At 41.4% G+C, this 23,320-nt stretch overlaps 3 protein-coding genes across 4 annotated transcripts; 2 read left to right on the forward strand and 1 right to left on the reverse strand.

The window, feature by feature from the left end:
* Window positions 1–581: 581 nt before the first annotated feature.
* si:dkey-11p23.7 (V-set and Ig domain-containing protein) lies at window positions 582–1,722 on the reverse strand. Its single transcript, XM_055924503.1, has 2 exons — window positions 1,314–1,722; window positions 582–1,117 (listed from the first exon to the last, which is right to left on the reverse strand). The coding sequence occupies exons 1-2, from the start codon at window positions 1,720–1,722 to the stop codon at window positions 696–698; spliced, it is 831 nt and encodes a 276-aa protein (XP_055780478.1). The 3' UTR covers window positions 582–695.
* Window positions 1,723–5,345: 3,623 nt separating this feature from the next.
* On the forward strand, window positions 5,346–10,907 carry siglec15l (sialic acid binding Ig-like lectin 15, like). 2 transcript variants are annotated; one of them, XM_055924865.1, is made up of 9 exons: window positions 5,346–5,498; window positions 5,872–6,267; window positions 6,386–6,739; window positions 6,832–6,900; window positions 7,447–7,491; window positions 7,581–7,679; window positions 7,787–7,825; window positions 8,006–8,079; window positions 9,563–10,907. In XM_055924865.1, exons 1-8 carry the CDS (start codon window positions 5,456–5,458, stop codon window positions 8,035–8,037), a joined length of 1,077 nt encoding a protein of 358 aa, XP_055780840.1. In that variant the 5' UTR covers window positions 5,346–5,455; the 3' UTR covers window positions 8,038–8,079; window positions 9,563–10,907. The 2 variants fall into 2 exon arrangements, with proteins under 2 accessions (XP_055780840.1, XP_055780839.1); XM_055924864.1 differs by having other exon boundaries at window positions 5,347–5,498; window positions 9,560–10,907.
* On the forward strand, window positions 10,838–20,189 carry cmtm7 (CKLF-like MARVEL transmembrane domain containing 7). The gene is made up of 5 exons (XM_055924869.1): window positions 10,838–11,054; window positions 15,348–15,524; window positions 15,714–15,812; window positions 19,004–19,085; window positions 19,445–20,189. The coding sequence occupies exons 1-5, from the start codon at window positions 10,941–10,943 to the stop codon at window positions 19,456–19,458; spliced, it is 486 nt and encodes a 161-aa protein (XP_055780844.1). The 5' UTR covers window positions 10,838–10,940; the 3' UTR covers window positions 19,459–20,189.
* Window positions 20,190–23,320: the final 3,131 nt, after the last annotated feature.

Consider the following 23,320-nt stretch of genomic DNA (forward strand, 5'->3'; position numbering starts at 1 on the left):
ATAGACTGGTTTGTTGTTTAGCTGCAAAACCGAGACGTGCGCAATTATGGGGCGAAACACGTGGTTGGCTTAGACTATTGACAACAAGTAAACTATATTTCATCTCCAAATGTTTATAAAAAATAAATACATTTGCACAATGAGCACTTGTCTCTCAAATACATTGTTAGTTATTGGTTAGCTAGATAGCTCATTTTAGCCATATTAGCATTGATGTGAAATCAGTCAAAACGCCTCAACAAGACATGGTATCAAGAACAAGATAAGACTTGCTCAAACAAGACACCTAAAGTACTATTCCCCACATGGCAGCTTCTTGTTATATTACCTTAAATGACATTAAATGTGGCATATTTGTAAAACAAGCTATGCTTGTGCTGTATTCTTTGAACCACCATAACCACAATAAAAAATACCGTCCTCACCTTTAAATGTACAGCGGTTTTATGTGTAGCCCCCATTTTAAGGCTTGACAAATAGTTAGATGATCACAACATTTCAACCAATGAGTTAGATTCATAAACAATAAACTAATGATTTACACTCTTCATTACATATAAACCCTTGGTAGGGAATGAGGTGGGTTCTAATTACTTGCAAATAGGTCCATAATGTATTGTTTATTGAAGACAAAGGGAAAATGAATGAGAAGTTAAAACATTTGGATTAGTGTGTATGCGTATGCAAACAGTGTATCATTTGAACCAGCATCTGACCCATGCTGGGCCTCCTCCCTGCGGCAGCCAGACTACCATCCCCAGCAGCAGGAGCACCTTGAACCCCAGGGAGAGGGAGAGCAGGAGCAGCAGCGGAGGGGCCTCCCCAGAGACCTGCACCTGCCTGGGGGGCAGCATGTACAGGGTGGCCTGGTCCTTCCCCAGGGGGTTGGAGGCACTACATGTGTACTGCTGCCCAGGGAGGACATCCCGGAGCTGGCTGGTGGTGTGATGTTGCTCGAAGGACTCCTGGGAGAGGGGAGAGATGTCGGAGCCTTCCATGAGCTCGTCAGGCCCCAGCCACTGGACGTCAGGTAGGGGAGAGCCCTGGACACGACACTGAGCCCTGTAGCCAGCTTCCTCACTGCCCTCCACTGACAGGCCCAGGATTCGTGGGGCAGCTAACCATGAAAGCCATGGCAAACACAGACACCCCAAATCATTATAATCATATCCATGAAATACGCATAAATCCATCTACAATTAGACAAACAGACAAACCCATACAGAGTTGACATTAGATCGCTTTCAAGGTCTAAAACAAACTGTGTAGTACTACATTCTACAGTGTACTCATCATATACAGAATCCCCCTACCCTCCACTCTAAGCCGTGTGCCCATCTTATCCTCGTAGCTGGCGTGTGCGTGTCCGGGGACCTCCACACGGCAGTAGTAGCGTCCATTGTCCTGCAGGGCAGCGCTGTTGATGCGCAAGGAGAGGTCGTGCTCTCGGGGGTTCCCCTCCAGGCGATGACGCTGGTCCTGCTGGGGGCCTGGCTGGCAGGTCCTGGCCCCAGTGGGAGAGGAGCAGTGGTAGAGCACCGTAGAGCCCTGGCCGTGGCCCAGCCGCCACACCACCTGCAGGGAGGAGTGCAGCGTGTGGTGGGGGTGGGTGAAGGAGCAAGGCAGCACCACCGGGTAGCCCTCCATGGCACGTACCTCCGCCTGAACCTTCATGGACCAGCCGTCATCGTTCGAAGCAGCGCCCAGGGCTGGATGTGTCATAATATATGCTATTAATGCTCAGGAAAGATGGAGAACTGGAGCTGATATATGATACTTTAAATTGCATAGTGATACAAACTTTGTATGTTTAATCAAACTTTAACTATGGTTTAAAAACACATTTTGAAAACTGGAATCGTTCCGTATTCCTGTAAGCAAAATGTCAATCTGAAAGTGGTGTCCAAATCCGCCATGCTTTGAAAATGAGGAAGGATTAACAGACTTGAAGAAAAAAGTTCACTTTGATCTAACTTTGCTTTCTGTTTTCCATTTGCTTCTGAAAAAAGCAGTGCAAAATTATACCTCTGAATAGTGTGACCCCACAGTTTGTCTGACAAATATTTGATCCCCATATGCTGTAGTCGCGAGTCCGTCTGTAGCTTACTTACCTTCCATGAAACACAATAGGAGATTCACCATTCTGCAGAGTGACCGGGTGTCCATGCTGAGACTGCTGTATTAAGGATAGAGTATGCAGGGAGGATTCTATGTTTGTCACCTCACCTGACTCACTGTTTCTCAGACACTGTCCCGTGGCTGCCAGTCATTCCAGTACAGATCATATGAGATTCTATAGCGTATTTCCCTCATCTAACACACTGTCCTATACACAAAAAGTATTCATAAACCTTGACTTTTTCCACATTTTGTTGTGTTACAAAGTGGGATTAACTTGGATTTAATTTAATTGTTGGTCAACGATCGACACAAAACTCTCTATGTCAAAGTGGAAGAATAATTATGGAAAAAATGTATTCATAAAAATAAATAAACGCTAATATATCTTGATTTGATAAGTATTCAAGCCTCTGAGTTAACATATGTTAGAATCACCTTTGGCAGCGATTACAGCTGTGAGTTTTTCTGGGTTTGAGTTTTTCTAAGAGCTTTGCACCCCTGGATTGAACAATATGTGCACATGTATGTATTTATTTAAATCTTTAAGTTCTGTCAAGTTGATTGTTGATCATTGCTAGACAGCCATTTTCAAGTCTTGCCATAGATTCTTTAAGTCAAAACTTTAACTAGGCCACTCAGGAACATTCAATGTCGTTTTGGTAAGCAACTCCAGTGTATATTTTGTCTTGTGTTTTAGGTTATTGTCCTGCTGAAAGGTGAATTTGACTCACCGTGTCAAAAAGGAGTTTAGAAAGGATTTTACCTGTGTTTAACTCTCTTCGTTTTGTTTTATCATAAAAACTTCCTTGTCCTCATAACATGATGCAGCCACCACCATGATTGAAAATATGAGTAGTGGTACTCCGTAATGTGTTGTTTTGTATTTTTCCCAAACATAATACTTTGTATAGAGGACAAAGTCAATTTCTTTGCCACATTTTTTTGCGGTTTTACTTTAGTGCCTTACTGCAAACAGGATGCATGTTTTGAAATATTTATAATGTGTACAGGCTTCCTTTTCACTCTGTCAATTAGGTTAGTATTGAGGAGTAACTACAATGTTGTTGATCCATCCTCAGTTTTCTCCTATCAAATAGTTTTCTCATATTTTATTATTATCTATTTGTTTACATTTATTTAACTAGGCAAGTCCGTTAAGAACACATTCTTATTTACAATGACGGCCTACACCGGCCAAACCTGGACGACGCTGGGACAATTGTATGCCGCCCTATGGGAATCCCAATTACGGGCCACTTTAATAATGGAACACTAGTCACTTTATTAATGTATACATACTGCTTTACTAATTTCACATGTATATACTGTATTCTATTCTGCTCTATTTTAGTCTATGCCACTCTGACATTGTTCGTCTTAATATTTATATATTTCTTAATTCCATTCTTTTACTTTTAAATTTGTAGTTGTAAACGGGAACTTGTTCTCAACTGGTCTACCTGGTTAAATAAAGGTGAAATAAAAATAAAACAATTTGTGTGTATTGTTGTGAATTCTTAGATACTACTGCACTGTTGGAGCTAGAAACACAAGCATTTCACTACACCTGCAATAACATCTGCTAAACATGTGTATGTGACCAATACAATTTTATTTTATTTGATGTAAACTCTAACTGTTTTAAAATCATCATTGGCCTCATGATGAAATCCACGGTTTCCTTCCTCTCTGGCAGCTGAGTTAGGAAGGATGTCTGTATCTTTGTAGTGACTGGGTGTATTGGTACACCATCCAAAGTGTAATTAATAACTTCACCATGCTTTTTATTTATACCCATCTACCAATAGGTGCCCTTCTTTGCAAGGCATTGGAAAACCTCCCTGGTCATTGTGGTTGAATCTATGTTTGAAATTCACTGCTGAACTGAGTGACCTTCCAGATAATTGTATGTGTGGTAGAGATCAGATAGTCATTCAGAAATCACATTTTTACTCCTGAATTTATTTAGTCTTGTCATAACAAAGGGATTGAACACTTATTGACTCAAGATATTTCAGCTTTTCATTTAAAAAAAATACTGAACAAAAATATAAATGCAACATGCTGCAATTTCAAAGATTTTACAGAATTAAAGTTCATATAAGGGAATTGGTAAATTGAAATAAATTCATTAAGCCCTAATTATGGATTTCACATGACTGGGAATACAGATACTGTATGCATCTGTTGGTCACAGATACCTTAAATAAAAACTAGGGGCGTGGATCAGAAAACCAGTCAGTATCTGGTGTGACCACCACTTGCCTTATGCAGCATGACACATCTCCTTCACATAGAGTTGATCAGGTTGTTGATTGTGGCCTGTGGAATGTTGTCTCACTCCTCTTCCACGGCTGTGCGAAGTTACTGGATATTGGCGGGAACTGGAACATGCTGTCGTACACGTCGATCCAGAGCATCCCTAACATGGTCAATGGATGACATGTCAGGTGAGTACGCAGGCCATGGAAGAACTGGGAAATGTTCAGCTTCCAGGAATTGTGTACAGATCCTTGCAACATGGGGCCGTGCACTATCATGCTGAAACATGAGGTGATGGCAGAGGATGAATGGCACCACAATGGGCCTCAGGATCTCATCACGGTATCTCTGTGCATTCAAATTGTCATCAATAAAATACAATTGTATTCTTCGTCCATAGCTTATGCCTGCCCATCCCATAACCCCACCGCCACCATGGGGCACTCTGTTCACTAACCGGGATGTTAACAAATTTGTGAGTATGGAACATTTCTGGGATCTTTGATTTCAGCTCATGAAACATGGGACCAACACTTTATATATTGCGTTTTATATTGTTGTTCAGTGTAATTTGTAAAAATGTCTAAAAACATACTTCCACTTTGATATCATGGAGTATTGTGTATTCAATTTAATCCATTTTAAATTCAGGCTGTAACACATCAAAATGTGGAACAAGTAAAATGGTGTGTATACTGTCTGATGGTGCTGTAGGACTATATTACTGTATATTGCTCAATTCTCACTAGACTAAACAGAGGTCCCCTATTGTTCCAGTCTTAAGGCTTTCTATAATAGATACCAGGTAAAGAGGCTCAGGAAACATTTCTTAAATTCACATAAGAGACCTAAAGAAATAATACACTTCCATTTTTAATGCACTTCTGCTCAGCCAAGCCCTCATACTTGTTTCACAGTCAGCACGAAACGGGAAAGGGCTATTCTCATGTTGTACATTTCACAACTCTGTTTCCTGATTTGAGGCATTGTGTTTGTAGAAATTCCTCTCCGTGACTTGACTTTCTTTCTCTCCAGTGCTAGTGGGATACGTATATATTTGATTACCTTTAGGATGTTGCAGGCTCAACTCTTCTCTCTCGTCTCTGTCATTACAGGTAGGCCAAACTCCAGTTTTACCTATTTCTATTCACATACACTTTTTCATTTTGGTGAAACATTCCTATTTAAGCTTTAGCATTCTTGAATCATTTGGAAATAAAGGAATTATCCATCTTTACTGTTGTAATATTGATGAGTATATGTTTATACAGTATCATAAGAGATGATTTGTTGATCCTTTGGGTGGTGACGTGTGTGTTTAAATAAAGTACAACAGAATATCAACAAGGAGCAATAGATTGCCTGTTGAACCAATTAGAATATAAGTTTAAAAAAACACTTGAGATCAGAAAAAACAAACATGAAATATCCATAATATGGTTGATTTCTCTAATTTCTCTAATTGTGAACTAATTTTCCTCCCACTAGGCACCTTCTCACAACAGTGGTCCATGACAGTTCCCCCTGTAGTGAATAGCACCATAGGAGGAGATGTGGTCCTACCCTGCTCCTTCACCCACCCCAAGCAACAAGACTACTCCAAAGACATCACAGTTCAGTGGATCACCAGACAATTCCATGATATGCCCTTCTTCCAATGCAAGGTGACAAATGTTACTACGGGTGGAATGAATGAATGCTCAGTTCCAGAGTCATACCAACGCTTCTCAGTCAAAGGAGACCCTAAGCAGAGGGATCTCTCTCTCCTCATCAGAGATCTGGCGGTCACAGACAATGGAGTATACTTCTGCAGAGTGGAGCTGGACGATTACTGGGGTTATGGGAAGTGGCAGACTCCCAGCGGCACACAGCTCAATATCAATGGTAAAGGTCTCACTACGTTGTCAGCAATAAAATATGTTTTATTGAGGGTCTGGTGGTCTAGGAAAATGAAACTCTTTACCACAATGATACTCATGCAAGGTTTGTGCTTTGTCCCTAGCTAAGGCCCAGATTCTCAGCCTGTCTTGGGTAGAGGCGTCCCTCGGACCAGGCAACGGGAGCCTCAGGTGTGTAGTTGAGGGGAACCCCCCATCCACCATCACCTGGTTTTCCTCCTCTAAGGGCAACATAGACCCAGGTGTCAGCATCATAGGAACCCACCCATTTCAGTGGACCAGTTCAATCCCCTACTTCACCGAGGAAGTGTACACCTGCAGGGCAGAGAACAGCCTGGGGAGGGCAGAGAGACGGTTCCCCCCTGGACCCACTGCGCTGACCGTAGCCCTCTCTGTGTGTGGGGTCCTGCTTCTGCTGCTGCTCCTTGGCGGGGCTTTATTTAACCTGAGAAAAAGAGGTAGGTGATCTCTGTAAGAAAATAAATACTAGTTAAGATATATTTTTGGTGTATTTACAGATTCATATACTATCTCTGGTCTTTTCCAAAAGGATACCTGAGATACTGCAATTCAGAAAAGATTAAGCAGCAATCTGAGTTGTGCACAGATCCTACTATAGGTAAGGGGTCTTACTCTTTTCTAGACAATCTGAGTCTTTGAATAGTATTTCTGATCAGTAATAATTTTTCCTCAGAGTTTGAGTTGAAAGCCAGTTTAAGTTGTAAGCTTTCAGTACATTTTTACATTTTTGTAATTTAGCGGACGCTTTATCCAGAGCGACTTACAGGAGTAATTAGGGTTAAGTGCCTTGCTCAAGGGCACATTGGCAGATGTTTTACCTAGTTTGCTCAGGAATTCGAACTGGCCCAACACTCTTAACCCGCTAGACTACCTGCTGCCTAACACCACACATATGCTTCCCTATGTACCACTCCATCAACTTTACTTGTCTACGGCCCACTCATTGTCTGTTTATTCTACACCCTCTTCTCCCGTATCCTTCAATCCCTGCCTGCTGTCCCAACTACACCTCTGTAGAAGTGGGCAACATAGATCGGGTCCAGTATCGAGTCTGAGCATAGCTCTTCATGTCCTCTCATTCAGTCATAAACTTTGTGCGTCACAGCAGTTTACATTTGTACATGTTACTTCCCTGTTTCTAAAGCTGTGGTCAGTGAATCCTCTATCTACGCCAATGTCTCAGAAATGGGTGAGTGGACAAGACCGTTAAGGATTTGCTGATGGTTCAGATCTGTAATGTGTCACATCATTTATTACTGTCGTTCTCTGCACAAACAGAAAGCCCACAGTCGTTGCATAAACATGATTCACCAGAAGATGGCGACATGGAGCTAAATCTGGTATACGCAACCATTCAACTGAACACCACCACTCAATGTAAGTATTCAATTATTGCAATTTTGGGCCATGAATTCCATAGGTATACCACTAAGTACCAGAACCAGCTCAGATAAGCTTGTGAAATTGCCCTCTTTTCTTTTAAGCACCCCAAAGAAGCTCTCGTGTCCCCATACCAGATGAAGGTGAATTATTTTTTATCCTTGACATAGTGCTTTTCTTGAAGGTGACACAAGAAAGTCTAAGATTGCATAATAAAGCTGAAACAGCAATGTCCTTAACACGACATAACATGATATAATGCCAACCCTTCACTGTTCATTGTCATTCCATTATTCTGATTATGCTGTCCATTGTCATTTCAGGTGTCCACTATGCTATTGTGAGGGTATGCTAGGGTGAACTGCCGAGGTACCACAGAGAGAATGCAACTCTAGAGGTATGTCATAATGAAACTGATCTCCCTCATTCTGACAGACATTTCCCAAGACACCGTCAAAAAAAATCTACGAGAGTTTGGCAGTCAGTCTTATTGCCATTGTTCACAACATTGGGACAACTTGGTAGATTTCGTTTTTATATTGTTATTCTTATGGAAGTGTTATTGTAACTGTATTGTTATTGTAATTGTCAAAAATGTTACTCAATAACAACTGTTATTGTTCTGGAGCGCCATTACATCATTATACTTCTGGGTTTCCTTTCAAAGAAGTGAAGCGTTCCTTTTAAACACACGTCACATGAACCCAAAGAGGAACTACAGTGCAGTCATTCGCCTCAACCTCCACAGAACCAGCTGATGCTATCTGGGCAAAACTTGAGTGTACCTGTGGTTGAGTGTGGTCAACCACCGGCTCTGCAAGGAACTCTGTAATCCAACTACTGAAGGGTTTTCTCATATTGGTGTATAATAATAATAATATTCATAATAATACATAGTATTTATATAGCATTTTTCAAGGACGCAAAGTCGCTTGGGTCCATGTTCTTACCATGTGGTGCATCACTAAACGAAACTAAACGTCCCTGCAGAACCATGAAGCAGAAAGCGTGTGGTGCATCACTAAACGAAACTAAACGTCCCTGCAGAACCATGAAGCAGAAAGCGTGTGGTGCATCACTAAACTAAACGTCCCTGCAGAACCATGAAGCAGAAAGCGTTTGGTGCATCACTAAACTAAACGTCCCTGCAGAACCACGAAGCAGAAAGCGTGTGGTGCATCACTAAACTAAACGTCCCTGCAGAACCACGAAGCAGAAAGCGTGTGGTGCATCACTAAACTAAACATCCCTGCAGAACCACGAAGCAGAAAGCGTGTGGTGCATCACTAAACTAAACGTCCCTGCAGAACCACGAAGCAGAAAGCGTGTGGTGCATCACTAAACTAAACGTCCCTGCAGAACCACGAAGCAGAAAGCGTGTGGTGCATCACTAAACTAAACGTCCCTGCAGAACCATGACGCAGAAAGCGTTTGGTGCATCACTAAACTAAACGTCCCTGCAGAACCATGAAGCAGAAAGCGTGTGGTGCATCACTAAACGTCCCTGCAGAACCATGAAGCAGAAAGCGTGTGGTGCATTTGTACATGTAAATGTATTGGTTTCCTTTGGCTGCAGTGTTTCTGATGTTCTCAAAGTGTCCTTGGAGGATCTAGTTCCTCTGGACCACATGCAGAGAGTAATTCATTCAGGTTCTTAAGATTGTACAGCTGATGCATAAGACTGTTTGGCTTGCCATGATAATGTCCTTTTAGGATGTGGTTTGGTCTCCATATCTGGCTTCACTTGCTCGTATGGAGACTAGGCCTACTGGTATGCACAGCCAGAGTGTGTCTGTCTGTGCCTGTGTGTCTGTGCGCGCGCGAGCGCCTTTATGTGGTAATGTTTTCTAAGCACTCTTTCCCATTCTGCTCTGTAGCAGTCGCGGGACGTGGTGACAGAGAAGAGCATCCTGCCCTCGTCTCCATTGTAACAGCTGTTTATGGATGGGGGGTGCCAGAAACAAAACCCTACTGCTGCAAAGCATCGAAATATGAACAACTCCTTCCTGATGGGGTTCAGTCTTACTTCATCGCTATCCATTTTGTTATGTAGCTTGATTGACATGGGCCTAACATTTGTGCTTAGTTGGTTATTTTTGGTAAGTGTCTGTGGGTGCCTAGGGACAGTGGGTTAACTGCCTTGTTCAGGGGCAGAACGACATAATGATGTTTAAAGCATGAAGATGTAAATAATATACTACACTGAATCTATTTTAGCATGGCCTGGGGTAGTCCCATTAGTGCAGTCCCCTTGGGATAGGATGGTGAGCCTATTGTTTAACACCTGTTGACACCACATGGTTACCAATTCAACCGCAAAACCTACATTAGGTCTGACCATAAAGTAATGTGAGCTTCTTGCTTGTGCAATGTGGGTGGATTTGTTTTTCAATTAACCTGGGACAAATACAATTCAGCTGTGATATAGTACGGAGGTCGAATAGGTATGGGTCTATGGTGCAGGCTACAGTGATATAGGGCCTAACGTGTCATTAACAATAGTAGGCATAAGTTTGATGAACTTCAAACATATTCAGATTGATAGCCACATGCTTAATCAACTTCTACAGATCAACTTCAACCATCATGTGAACACTATTTATGTGGAGACTGTAAGTGCCTCATTATTTACATCCATAACACACGCGGTGACGCTGCCAGTAGCTTGAAATGAGACCCAATCGTGCGGGAGTGATTTGCGGACAATACGTGTTTTGATAGCACTTTCTCTTCCAGTCAGTCATTTTATGTCCATGGGCGAGTTTGTTTTTCTTTACCCGGTGTCTAAGACATTTTAGTCCATTCCATTGGTCCTTAAATAAATTCACCACTCACCTGGGGCCATGCAAAACGAACTGGCCCATCGAGTAAAAGCAACATTGTAGCTGTTGAAGTTGAAAATTGCTACTGTTTCCTGGAAACCCCACCCCAACTGAATCTCACCCTCAACGAAGTAGAGTTACCACAGCCGCAAAGTCTAAATTGGCTATCGTAAAAATGTATCGTAAAATAACCTGCAATTGTGCTTTTTGGTCTTAATTTAAGGTTACGGTTAGGCATAAGGTTAGGATTCGGTTTAAAATCACATTTTAAGAAGATTTGTAGAAACAGGCGGGGTTTATGACTTTGTGGCTGTGGTAACTAGTAACAACAATGACGTAGACGAAGCACAGTAGTAGCAGCCGCCTGTGATTCCTGGGCCACAATAAACTAGTCTAGACTATTTACACTGTATTGTATTTATTTATACATTTCAAAATGTCTCATACTGTTGTTACTACCACCACCACAACGACATCGTCTTCAGGCGAAGGTTTCTTGAATTTGGGCTATACTCGCTCTGTACAAGGATTACTGAAAATCGCCCAATTGGTAAGAGCTTTTGATCAGATATGTATACTGATGTTCTGCACAGAATTATACCATTTTTTTGTACGTTTTTATTTTTAATGTTGGGATTGGGTTGTATTTTATATTGCTTACTGTCTGCTGTCTTCATGATCTTTAATCCAAAATGTGGAGAATGCACTCAAAAGTTGAGGATAAAGGGGAGCGAGGTGCGTAACAGAAACTCTGATTCATTCGTATGCTAGCAGCAGTAGTGGAAAAAGTACCCAATTGTTGTAAAAGTAGATACCTTAATAGAAAATGACTCAAGTAAAAGTGAAATTCACCCGGTAAAATATTGTTTGAGTAAAAGTGTAAAAGTATTTGGTTTAAACTATACTTAAGTATCAAAAGTAAATGTAATTGCTAAAATATACTTTAGTATCAAAAATAGAAGTCTAAATAATTTCAAATTCCTTATATTAAGCAATTCACACGGCATCATTTTCATATTTTCTTTATTTACTGATAGCCAGGGGCATGCGCTAACACTCAGACATCATTTATAAACGAGGCATCCGCCAGATCAGAGGCCATGGGGATGACCAGGGATGTTCTCTTGATAAGTGTGTGAATTAGACAATTTTCCTGCCCTGCTAAGCATTCAAAATGTAACGAGTACTTTTGGGTGTCAGGGAAAATGTATGGAGTAAAAAGTACATTATTTTCTTTAGGAATGTAGTGACGTAAAAGCTGTCAAAAATATAAATAGTAAAGTACAGATACCCCAAAAAACTACTTAAGTAGTACTTTAAAGTATTTTTACTAAAGTACTTTACACCACTGTCTACTAGCTGGCTTTCTCTGACGGTTAGGCTACGACTAGGCTACTACACAAAATATTAACATGCAAACATGAATTAGGCTAATACTAGTGGAAACCAATAGCCTTTATAACATGAATTAGGCTAATACTAGTAGAAACCAATAGCCTTTATAACATGAATTAGGCTAATACTAGTGGAAACCAATAGCCTTTATAACACGAATTAGGCTAATACTAGTGGAAACCAATAGCCTTTATAACATGAATTAGGCTAATACTAGTGGAAACCAATAGCCTTTATAACAGGAATTAGGCTAATACTAGTGGAAACCAATAGCCTTTATAACAGGAATTAGGCTAATACTAGTGGAAACCAATAGCGTTTATAACAGGAATTAGGCCTATACCAGTGGAAACCAATAGCCTTTATAACAGGAATTATGGTTAATCACTAGTGGAAACCAATAGCCTTTATAACAGGAATTAGGCCTATACCAGTGGAAACAAATAGCCTTTTTAACAGGAATTATGGTTAATACTAGTGGAAACCAATAGCCTTTATAACAGGAATTATGGTTAATACTAGTGGAAACCAATAACAGGAATTAGGCTAATACCAGTGGAAACCAATAGCCTTTATAACAGGAATTAGGCCTATACCAGTGGAAACCAATAGCCTATATAAAAACTACAAGTTTATTGGAATACTAAAATATATTTAAATGACTGAGACAATCTACACATCTTAATCTTCACTACTTTTCTGTTACAGGCTTGCTTATTTATAGTCATCATCACAGAAATGATGGTGGTGTTTCAGAGGAAAAATGGAGGAAGCTGGTTATGGGTGTTATTTCCTGTTTACAGTAGTGTTTAGTGGCTAATGACTTTCAGCCTCTCCCTTGTGGCTTAATAATGTCAATGTCATTCCATATACCCTGCAACTGCCCTACAATATGAAGCAATAAAGCATGTTTAACGGCATGTGAACGGGAAAATTGTGAACTTTGAACATCAGCCATGTGAGAGCTGGGTTGTGTTGAAAACTAGATTCTGGACCAACCTACTGTTACCAGAATTTTTTATTTTATTTTATTTCACCTTTATTTAACCAGGTAAGCTAGTTGAGAACAAGTTCTCATTTACAACTGCGATCTGGACAAGATAAAGCAAAGCAGTGTGACACAAACAACAACACAGAGTTACACATGGAATAAACAAGAGTACAGTCAATAACACAATAGAAAAAATAAAGTCTATATACAGTGTGGGCAAATGGTGTGAGGAGGTAGGCAATAAATAGGCCAGAGTAGCGAAGTAATTACAATTTAGCAGATTAACACTGGAGTGATAAATGAGCAGATGATGATGTGCAAGTAGAGATACCGGTGTGCAAAAGGGCAGAAAAGTAAATCAAAACAATATGGGGATGAGGTAGGTAGATTGGGTGGGCTATTTACAGATGGACTATGTATAGCTGCAGCGATCGGTTAGCTGCTCAGATAGCTGATGTTTAAAGTTAGTGAGGGAAATATAAGTCTCCAGCTTCAGTGATTTTTGCAATTCGTTCCAGTCACTGGCAGCAGAGAACTGGAAGGAAAGGCGGCCAAATGAGGTGTTGGCTTTGGGGATGACCAGTGAGATATACCTGCTGGAGCGCGTGCTACGGGTGGGTGTTGTTATCGTGACCAGTGAGCTGAGATAAGGCAGAGCTTTACCTAGCATAGACTTATAGATGACCTGGAGCCAGTGTGTCTAGCGGCGAATATGTAGCGAGGGCCAGCCGACTAGCGCATACAGGTCGTAGTGGTGGGTGGTATAAGGGGCTTTGGTAACAAAACGGATGGCATTGTGATAGACTGCATCCAGTTTGCTGAGTAGAATATTGGAAGCTATTTTGTAGATGACGTCGAGGATCGGTAGGATAGTCAGTTTTACTAGGGTACGTTTGCAGCGTGAGGGAAGGAGGCTTTTTTGCGAAATAGAAAGCCGATTCTAGATTTGATTTTGGATTGGAGATGTTTAATATGAGTCTGGAAGGAGAGTTTACAGTCTAGCCAGACACCTAGGTATTTGTAGTTGTCCATATATTCTAGGCCAGAACCGTCCAGGGTAGTGATGCTAGTCGGGCGGGCGGGTGTGGGCAGCGAACGATTGAAAAGCATGTATTTGGTTTTACTAGCGTTTAAGAGCAGTTGGAGGCCACGGAAAGAGTGTTATATGGCATTGAAGCTCGTTTGGAAGTTAGTTAACACAGTGTCCAAAGAAGGGCCAGATGTATACAGAATGGTGTCGTCTGCGTACAGGTGGATCAGGGAATCACCCGCAGCAAGAGCGACATCATTGATATATACAGAGAAAAGAGTCGGCCCGAGAATTGAACCCTGTGGTACAACCATAGAGATTGCCAGAGGTTCGGACAACAGGCCCTCCGATTTGACACACTGAACTCTGTCTGCGAAGTAGTTGGTGAACCAGGTGAGGCAGTCATTTGAGAAACCAAGGCTGTTGAGTCTGCCGATAAGAATAAGGTGATTGACAGAGTCGAAAGCCTTGGCCAGGTCGATGAAGACGGCTGCACAGTACTGTCTTTTATCGATGGCGGTTATGATATCGTTTAGTACCTTGAGCGTGGTTGAGGTGCACCCGTGACCAGCTCGGAAACCGGATTGCACAGCAGATTAGGTACAGTGGGATTCTAAATGGTCAGTGATCTGTTTATTAACTTGACTTTCAAAGACTTCAGAGAGGCAGGGCAGGATGGATATAGGTCTATAACAGTTTGGGTCTAGAGTGTCACCCCCTTTGAAGAGGGGAATGACTGCGGCAGCTTTCCAATCTTTAGGGATCTCGGACGATACAAAAGAGAGGTTGAACAGACTGGTAATAGGGGTTGCAACAATGGCGGTGGATAATTTTAGAAAGAGAGGGTCCAGATTGTCTAGCCCAGCTGATTTGTACGGGTCCAGGTTTTGCAGCTCTTTCAGAACATCTGCTACCTGGATTTGGGTGAAGGAGAAGCTGGGGAGGCTCGGGCAAGTAGCTGCGGGGGGGAGAGCTGTTGGACATGGTTGGGGTAGCCAGGAGGAAAGCATGGCCAGCAGTAGAGAAATGCTTATTGAAATTTTTGATTATCATGGATTTATCGGTGGTGACCGTGTTACCTAGCCTCAGTGCAGTGGGCAGCTGGGAGGAGGGGCTCTTGTTCTCCATGTACTTTACAGTGTCCCAAAAGTTTTTGGAGTTAGAGCTACAGGATGCAAATTTCTGTTTGAAAAAGCTAGCCTTTGCTTTCCTGACTGACTGCGTGTATTGGTTCCTGACTTCCCTGAACATTTGCATATCGCGGGGACTATTCGATGCTATTGCAGTCCCGTATTGCAGACTAAGATACATTTTTAACACAGGAGTTGCAGTGTTGATATGGTGCCATGCTCCACGATTGGAATGCTCCACGATTGGAATCATACTGGGACATGGAAACAAATTGTTATTTGTCTGTGTGTTTGCAGGTAGCCCTCCTGATTGCGTTCCTGTGTGTACACTGTGCACGAGGTTGGACTGATTTCTCAGCCTTTCGGTACTTTGAGGTGGTGACGCTATGGTTCCTCATAGCTTTCCTCATCTTCTACCTCATGTATGTGTTCAGACTGCAGAGTAAGATCCCCTGCATCAACTGGACAATGACGGTGAGTGGCCCTGCAAATGACACACGCCTATACACACACACACATTTACATTTTTTACATTTGAGTTATTTAGCAGACTCTCGTATCCAGAGAGACTTACAGTAGTGTGCATAATCTTTTAAAACTTTTTTTGTACTTTTTCCACAGACACGCATTCCAACACTTAATCTATACCGTTCATTGTTTCAGGAGTTACTGCATTATGGCGTTGGGACCATCCTGGTCTTCATTGCCTCTATTGTTGCAGCTGTTAAGGGTCGAGGTGTGTCTGAACTAGAAGCTGGTTCGGTGAGTAACATAGCAGATGCTTTCCTGTTTTTTGGTGCTCCATTCCACAGCTGAAGAATGTTCATTCATTTTATCTATCCTAGTATCTCAGTATTTAGCTGAAGATAATTGAGAGACCCTGTTTGTAAAAATGGAACCTTATATCTAAGCTCTCCATAGTTTATTTCTGTTTGTTATGTGGTGAGTGTGTGGGAGTTCACTTTAAAGCAGCCACGTGGCTATTAAAGGGGAGTGGAAACACTAGGCTTTAGAACACCAGCAAACTGGAACTGTAAATCACCATATTGCCATTGTTGCATCACTGGCAGGATTTCACAAAAAGGCTGAATCTGAAAACTGTCTGAAAGACCATGAACTCTGCATGGTCTGCATGGTGTCTGCATTAATGAGCTAAATTTGCTAAATTTGCTGGTTTCAAACCATATCTGAAAATGTTATACATATTTTGAAAGCTGAGAAACAGCCCTTACAAACTATATTACATACAGTAGCACCACATCAATCACATGGTAATCAGTTAAGAAAAATCTGATAGGAAAATCTATGTTTTTTCCCCCAAACAACTGCTAATCAGAATAGTAATATGTTCTACTATGAATGAGTTCCAGACGTTTTAGTGAACGGTGGTATTTTTCTAGAATTCTATGGAATGTTCTGTTATCAGACACTTTCTTATATGGATTGTATATTAAACACAAATGTGAACCTAAACATATTACAAATGGCATTTAGTCTTACATATGATAAGGAAAGACATACATACACAAGTAATATAATATGAATAAATCAAGAACTTTATTGAAAAAACTGAGGGGAATACATCATCTAACTCAAGCCTGAAAACAAAGTGCAAGTCATATCGAAAATCGGATGACAAAATATGATAAGAATAAGGAATATAATAACAATAATTGGCTTTGACAACTTAAATTTCTTCTGCACATACATTCCACTGGGCTTATAGCCTTATTCAGGAAGAGTCAGAATGGGAACAAATTAAAAGCATGCAAGAGAGGTGAAATGACCAGCCAGTAGTTCAGATTGTCACTGAAGACTAGGAGTCCCTTTACTAGTTATTGTCTATGTCTGCAATGAGTCACACTCACTGGAGTACCACAACCTAAAGTAATTGATCCCCCTACAATGCATAACTACTTGCCCTTGCATTCTGGTGAAACACAAACAAACCACATCATAATCTCCTTTCTATCTTTCCTGTAAAAAATCCAACAATTTCTAGAGTTGTCCTCCAGTACAATGAAGTTTACCTAGGCTGTGAGGGTGAGGGTGTGGTAGTCCCTTGGACCTGTCTGACGCCTAAGCAGCATGTTGTCCAGTCTCTACAGCCCCTATCTTCCTTGGCCCTGTCTGCAGCCTAAGCAGCATGTTGTCCAGTCTCTACAGCCCCTATCTTCCTTGGCCCTGTCTGAAGCCTAAGCAGCATGTTGTCCAGTCTCTACAGCCCCTATCTTCCTTGGCCCTGTCTGCAGCCTAAGCAGCATGGTGTCCAGTCTCTACAGCTCCTATCTTCCTTGGCCCTGTCTGCAGCCTAAGCAGCATGTTGTCCAGTCTCTACAGCCCCTATCTTCCTTGGCCCTGTCTGACGCCTAAGCAGCATGTTGTCCAGTCTCTACAGCCCCTATCTTCCTTGGCCCTGTCTGCAGCCTAAGCAGCATGGTGTCCAGTCTCTACAGCTCCTATCTTCCTTGGCCCTGTCTGCAGCATGTTGTCCAGTCTCTACAGCCCCTATCTTCCTTGGCCCTGTCTGCAGCCTAAGCAGCATGTTGTCCAGTCTCTACAGCCCCTATCTTCCTTGGCCCTGTCTGCAGCCTAAGCAGCATGTTGTCCAGTCTCTACAGCCCCTATCTTCCTTGGCCCTGTGTGCAGCCTAAGCAGCATGTTGTCCAGTCTCTACAGCTCCTATCTTCCTTGGCCCTGTCTGCAGCCTAAGCAGCATGTTGTCCAGTCTCTACAGCTCCTATCTTCCTTGGCCCTGTCTGCAGCATAAGCAGCATGTTGTCCAGTCTCTACAGCTCCTATCTTCCTTGGCCCTGTCTGCAGCATAAGCAGCATGTTGTCCAGTCTCTACAGCTCCTATCTTCCTTGGCCCTGTCTGCAGCCTAAGCAGCATGTTGTCCAGTCTCTACAGCTCCTATCTTCCTTGGCCCTGTCTGCAGCATAAGCAGCATGTTGTCCAGTCTCTACAGCTCCTATCTTCCTTGGCCCTGTCTGCAGCATAAGCAGCATGTTGTCCAGTCTCTACAGCTCCTATCTTCCTTGGCCCTGTCTGCAGCATAAGCAGCATGTTGTCCAGTCTCTACAGCTCCTATCTTCCTTGGCCCTGTCTGCAGCATAAGCAGCATGTTGTCCAGTCTCTACAGCTCCTATCTTCCTTGGCACTGTCTAGCTTGCTGCAAATTGAATCAGACACTAGCCAGTTGATTTTAGCTCTTAGCTAATGCCAATGACAAATGCTCTTCAAATTGCCAATATGAGCATTTTATTTTTTACAGTTAGTGAACACAACATTAACATGGAAAAGGACAAGAGAAGAGCTAGCTAAATCAACAAAATAGCTAGCTAGTTGCCTCAGCTTGGCTGACTGTCTACTCAGCTTGTTATCAAATCAATTTAATTTCACACTCATCTTATCAATCAAACAAAGTACTCTAAAATGACAATTTTATAATGACCAACATAAAAATGCTTTCTATACAGTTTCTTGCCTTAATATTTTTGTCCTGGTCTCAATGACAAAGCAAACAAGGTTGTGAGAAACCTTTCAGGTCCAGTGGAGACAAGGCGTCTCTTGGTGTTAGCATTGGCGTCAGTCGTTACTATAGCAATTCAAGATGGCGCTACTCTAATAAACGTTGTTCAATATCAAAATCCCAATTGAGATGTTTCTATGTTAAATGCACATGTTTAGTATTAGTGGATGGAATACATCTCTTTACTTCCTAAAGTGTTTCCATTCACCTTTAAGGAGTTCACCCCATCCTGTCAAGTACAGTTTGGAGATCTAAAAAGTCTGTTAATAATCATTCTCCTAAAATGGTCTTTTCCTCTTACACTTGTACCCCGTAACCAGCTTGGGGACTTACAGCTGTCCCCTCAATGCTTGACAGATGACCAACGTGTAGGGTTTTTATAGGGGGATAATGAGGCATCGTTCTTGTTGACCTTTACAGGCATTTGGCTTCATCGCCACATTCCTACTGGCTGTCAGCATATGGACATCCTATAAGGTCACATGTGGTTCCCAGCCAACGAGTAAGTCTGAAATTCTTTGAAATCCTTATGGGGTTTTCCCTCAGTTGCTTAGCGACATGTACCGAGCCTTCGAAAGACAGACGCTCAACCGAAAAGAAATTTAATTATAACCTGTAATCATATCATGAAATAGTTCCTCTTTTTACACTGGTAAACAATATCACTTTGCATATTTGCTACAGTGGAGCTTTCTTTTGCAATGCAGATCAGGAGTTAATTCCATTCCATTTCCTGTGCTGCCGGCTTTTACGTAGTGCTGTTACAAGGGCTAGGAAGTGCTTTTTGTTCTTAGTTGACTAAACTTTGGTTAACTAGTGTTTCCTCTTACCCCATCACTCTACCTCTATCTCTAACTGTAGGTGCTTCTGTGTAAAACGGATCTATCATTTCTTCCCCTGAAGTACCAAGATGACTTCATTGTCAGTGTGCTGTGCAACAGTAACTTCTTACCCCAACAACTGGCCCGGGGCCCATTAAACAATCAGAGCTTCAGCTTAGCCCGAGACTGGTTTCACTTCAGGATAGTTACAAGTTAGCCAGTTAACTTTGTTAAACACTCTATTTTGTACAGTTTACAAAGAAAGCTTAAAGTAATTTCTCATTCTTTGAGATACACGACCGGTCAGTTGTTAGGGATAAGAAGTCACCTGTGTGTGCTCTGAAGAGCAGGCAGCTGTTGTTTCATGGAAGTGCCTCCATAGTGTTTAAACTAAGGGCTAGGCTGAGAGCCAGACCAAACCACCCCTCCATCTTCAATGGTCGCTATTTCAATGCTTTGAAATCAAAAGAGGACATAAGCTGTTTTTCAGTGTTGCCCAGAAGATTTTTAGAGTTCGATATGTCAATGCCACCCCTGTTTACATTATTTATTTGAGAGCAAATTTTTATGATTAAGTTTTGTGCTTTTATGTTCACGCTTACTACTGTCACAGTATTATAGGCTGCTTTTGAGAAGAATATAATCATAAAAAGGTCAACTTTTAGCCTCACACTATCACATGTATTTAAACATCTCTTCTTTATCTGATGTGTTTGACTTTGTATATGGGTTTATATTTCAAACATGCTTTTGTTTGACTGAAGTAAAAGGGAAACTCAACAGCATCCATGTCTCTAAATCCTTGTTTGTTGAAAATAAGACCTTGAGACCAGTGGAGGCTCCTTAGAGGAGGAAGGGGAGGACCATCCTCAGTGAATTTCATAAAAATTGTGAAACATTAAGTTATTATTTTCAGATAAAATTAAATATATTCACGTCACCCCAAAAATAGATTAAAACACACTGTTTTGCAATGAAGGTCTGCAGTAGTCTCAACAGCACTCTAAGGTAGCAACATGGTATAGCCGGAGGACAGCTAGTTTCCATCCTCCTTTGGGTACATTGACTTTAATACAAAACATAAGAGGCTCGTGGTTCTCACCCCCTTCTATAGACTTACATAGTCATTATTTCAACTTCTGGAGGAAGATCTCAAACCTATCAGAGCTCTTGCAGCATGAACTGACATGTTGTCCACCCAATCAAAGGATATGAGTATGAATCTAGTACTGCAAGCATAAACTACAGCTAGCTAGCACTGTTGTGAGTAGTTGACTCAAAGAGAAAGACAATAGTTGAGCAGTTTTGAAAAATGTAATTCTTAAATAAAGGAGACGCAAGAGCGAGCTAGCTATATTTCATATTTTTTTCACTTACTTAGCTAGCGAATGCAGCTAGCTAGTTTAGCCTACTCAAACACCCGGCTCAAACAGAGAGAGGTGCTATGTTACCTAGCTGGCTATCCAACACTGGAACTCTTCCAAGTCAAGGTAAGCTTTTGGTTTTATTAATTTATTGCCACTGGGGCCCGCAGGTGTAACTGCTAAACTGCTAGCTAAATGTACACTGTTCTGCATGATTGTAGCAGGCTTACTAATGTGTTAGTTCTAGCAGTTGTGTAAAGTAAAAATACACAAAATGTTTTTGGGGGGTATCTGTACTTTACTATTTATATTTTTTACAACTTTTATTTCACTACATACCTAAAGACAATTATGTACTTTTTACTCCATACATTTTCCCTGACACCCAAAAGTACTCGTTACATTTTGAATGCTTAGCAGGACAGGAAAACTATCCAATTCACACACTTATCAAGAGAACATCCCTGGTCATCCCTATTGCCTCTGATCTGGCGGACTTGACTCAACACATGCCTTGTTTATAAATGATGTCTGAGTGTTAGAGCATGCCCCTGGTTATCAGTAAATTAAAAAAAAAAACATAAAATGATGCCGTCTGGTTTGCTTTATAAGGAATTTGAAATTATTTATACTTTTACTTTTGATACTTAAGTATATTTTAGCAATTACATTTACTTTTGATAATTAAGTATATGTAAAACCAAATACTTTTAGACTTTTACTTAAGTAGTATTTTACTGGGTAACTTTTACTTGAGTATCTTTACTTTTACTCAAGTATCAAAATTGGGTACTTTCTCCACCACTGAGTTTTAGTTACTATGTTGACTTGACATTAGCTAATATGGTGACAACGATGTAGGCTGTGTGTAGTGGTTATGATATGAAGGTTTGGCTTGGAAAGGTTTTTTCGCCTGGTCACAGACAGCTGATACGTTGTGCACAGAAGTAAAAAAATAAATTAAAAAAGGTGAGAGGTGAGCGCGTAGATGCGAGAAGGAATTATCCAACGATCACAGGGATCATGGGGTTTATATGTGGCTGCTATGAAAGTGAACTGTATTTGTGTGTTAACAGGGGTGTATTTATTCTGTGAATTTTTATTGTCCAATATAAACTCTTGTTTGCAACTGTTGGACTAATGATTACACCCCAGATCAGCTAGATGCAGGCAAGATTGTGCAAGGCGGTATTAAATGTGACAATGTCTGTCACGTTGATTCCTCAAATTTCTCTCGACCTGTGCACCTACAGTACTTTGTAAACTTCCATTCATAGGCTAGGTTGTAGCAACCTCATGATTGGTATAGGGAACATTAGAGTATCACGTAGTAGCCTAAACCTATCGATGTTACATTGAGCAGGGTGAATGGAAAATGAATGACAGTCATCCAATATGCTGTAATAGAAAAAAGGCCATGCTCATAAAAAACAATTGCGTCCTCCCTCATCTTAAACGGCACCGACCGCCACTGGTTGAGAAGTTGTTGAACATAAAGCGTTTTCTCTCAGAGTGGTAGATACGAATTGTAGAACCTGATCCTTGACCTACATGTGCATTACTGTTTCTTATAGTATACTGTGTGTGTGTATATACACTACCGTTCAAAAGTTTGCAAAGAAAAAGCCATATCTCAGACTGGCCAATAAAAGATTAAGTTGGGAAAAAGAACACGGACACTGGACAGAGATATGGCCTTTTCTTTACAACTCTGCCTAGAAGGCCAGCATCCCGGAGTCGCCTCTTCACTGTTGACGTTGAGACTGGACAGAGGAACTCTGCCTAGAAGGCCAGCATCCCGGAGTCGCCTCTTCACTGTTGACGTTGAGACTGGACAGAGGAACTCTGCCTAGAAGGCCAGCATCCCGGAGTCGCCTCTTCACTGTTGACGGTGAGACTGGTGTTTTGCGGGTACTATTTAATGAAGCTGCCAGTTGAGGACTTGTGAGGCGTCTTTCTCAAACTAGACACTCTAAAGTACTTGTCCTCTTGCTCGGTTGTGCACCGGGGCCTCCCGCTCTTTCTATTCTGGTTAGAGCCAGTTTGCGCTGTTCTGTGAAGGGAGTAGTAGACAGCGTTGTACGAGATCTTCAGTTTCTTGTCAATTTCTCGCATGGAATAGCCTTCATTTCTCCGAACAAGAATAGATTGAAGAGTTTCAGAAGAAAGGTCTTTGTTTCTGGACATTTTGAGCCTGTAATCGAACCCACAAATGCTGATTCTCTAGATACTCAACTAATCTAAAGAAGGCCAGTTTTATTGCTTCTTTAATCAGAACAGTTTTCAGCTCTGCTAACATAATTGCAAAAGGGTTTTCTAATGATCAATTAGCTTTTTGAAATGATAACCTTGGATTATCTAACACAATGTGCCACTGGAACACAAAGTGATGGTTGCTGATAATGGGCCTCTGTACGCCTATATTCCATTAAAAAATCTGCCGTTTCCAGCTACAATAGTCATTTACAACAATGTCTGCACTGTATTTCTGATCAATGTGATGTAATTTTAATGGACAAAAAAATTGCCTTTTCTTTCAAAAACAAGGACAT

Source organism: Salvelinus fontinalis, chromosome 6, assembly GCF_029448725.1.
Source record: "Salvelinus fontinalis isolate EN_2023a chromosome 6, ASM2944872v1, whole genome shotgun sequence".
Lineage (NCBI taxonomy): Eukaryota > Metazoa > Chordata > Actinopteri > Salmoniformes > Salmonidae > Salvelinus > Salvelinus fontinalis.

What these genes read in the sequence shown, in the direction of transcription:
- si:dkey-11p23.7 (XM_055924503.1), bottom strand. Translation starts at nt 1,722, where the DNA reads ATGACACATCCAGCCCTGGGCGCTGCTTCGAACGATGACGGCTGGTCC. An exon ending in CACACGGCTTAGAGTGGAGG is followed by an intron (nt 1,118 to 1,313) that starts GTAGGGGGATTC and finishes TTTCATGGTTAG; the next exon opens with CTGCCCCACGAATCCTGGGC.
- siglec15l (XM_055924865.1), top strand. Translation starts at nt 5,456, where the DNA reads ATGTTGCAGGCTCAACTCTTCTCTCTCGTCTCTGTCATTACAG. An exon ending in ATTTAACCTGAGAAAAAGAG is followed by an intron (nt 6,740 to 6,831) that starts GTAGGTGATCTC and finishes CTTTTCCAAAAG; the next exon opens with GATACCTGAGATACTGCAAT. An exon ending in CGCCAATGTCTCAGAAATGG is followed by an intron (nt 7,492 to 7,580) that starts GTGAGTGGACAA and finishes CTGCACAAACAG; the next exon opens with AAAGCCCACAGTCGTTGCAT.
- cmtm7 (XM_055924869.1), top strand. Translation starts at nt 10,941, where the DNA reads ATGTCTCATACTGTTGTTACTACCACCACCACAACGACATCGTCTTCA. An exon ending in TACTGAAAATCGCCCAATTG is followed by an intron (nt 11,055 to 15,347) that starts GTAAGAGCTTTT and finishes GTGTGTTTGCAG; the next exon opens with GTAGCCCTCCTGATTGCGTT. An exon ending in GCATCAACTGGACAATGACG is followed by an intron (nt 15,525 to 15,713) that starts GTGAGTGGCCCT and finishes TCATTGTTTCAG; the next exon opens with GAGTTACTGCATTATGGCGT.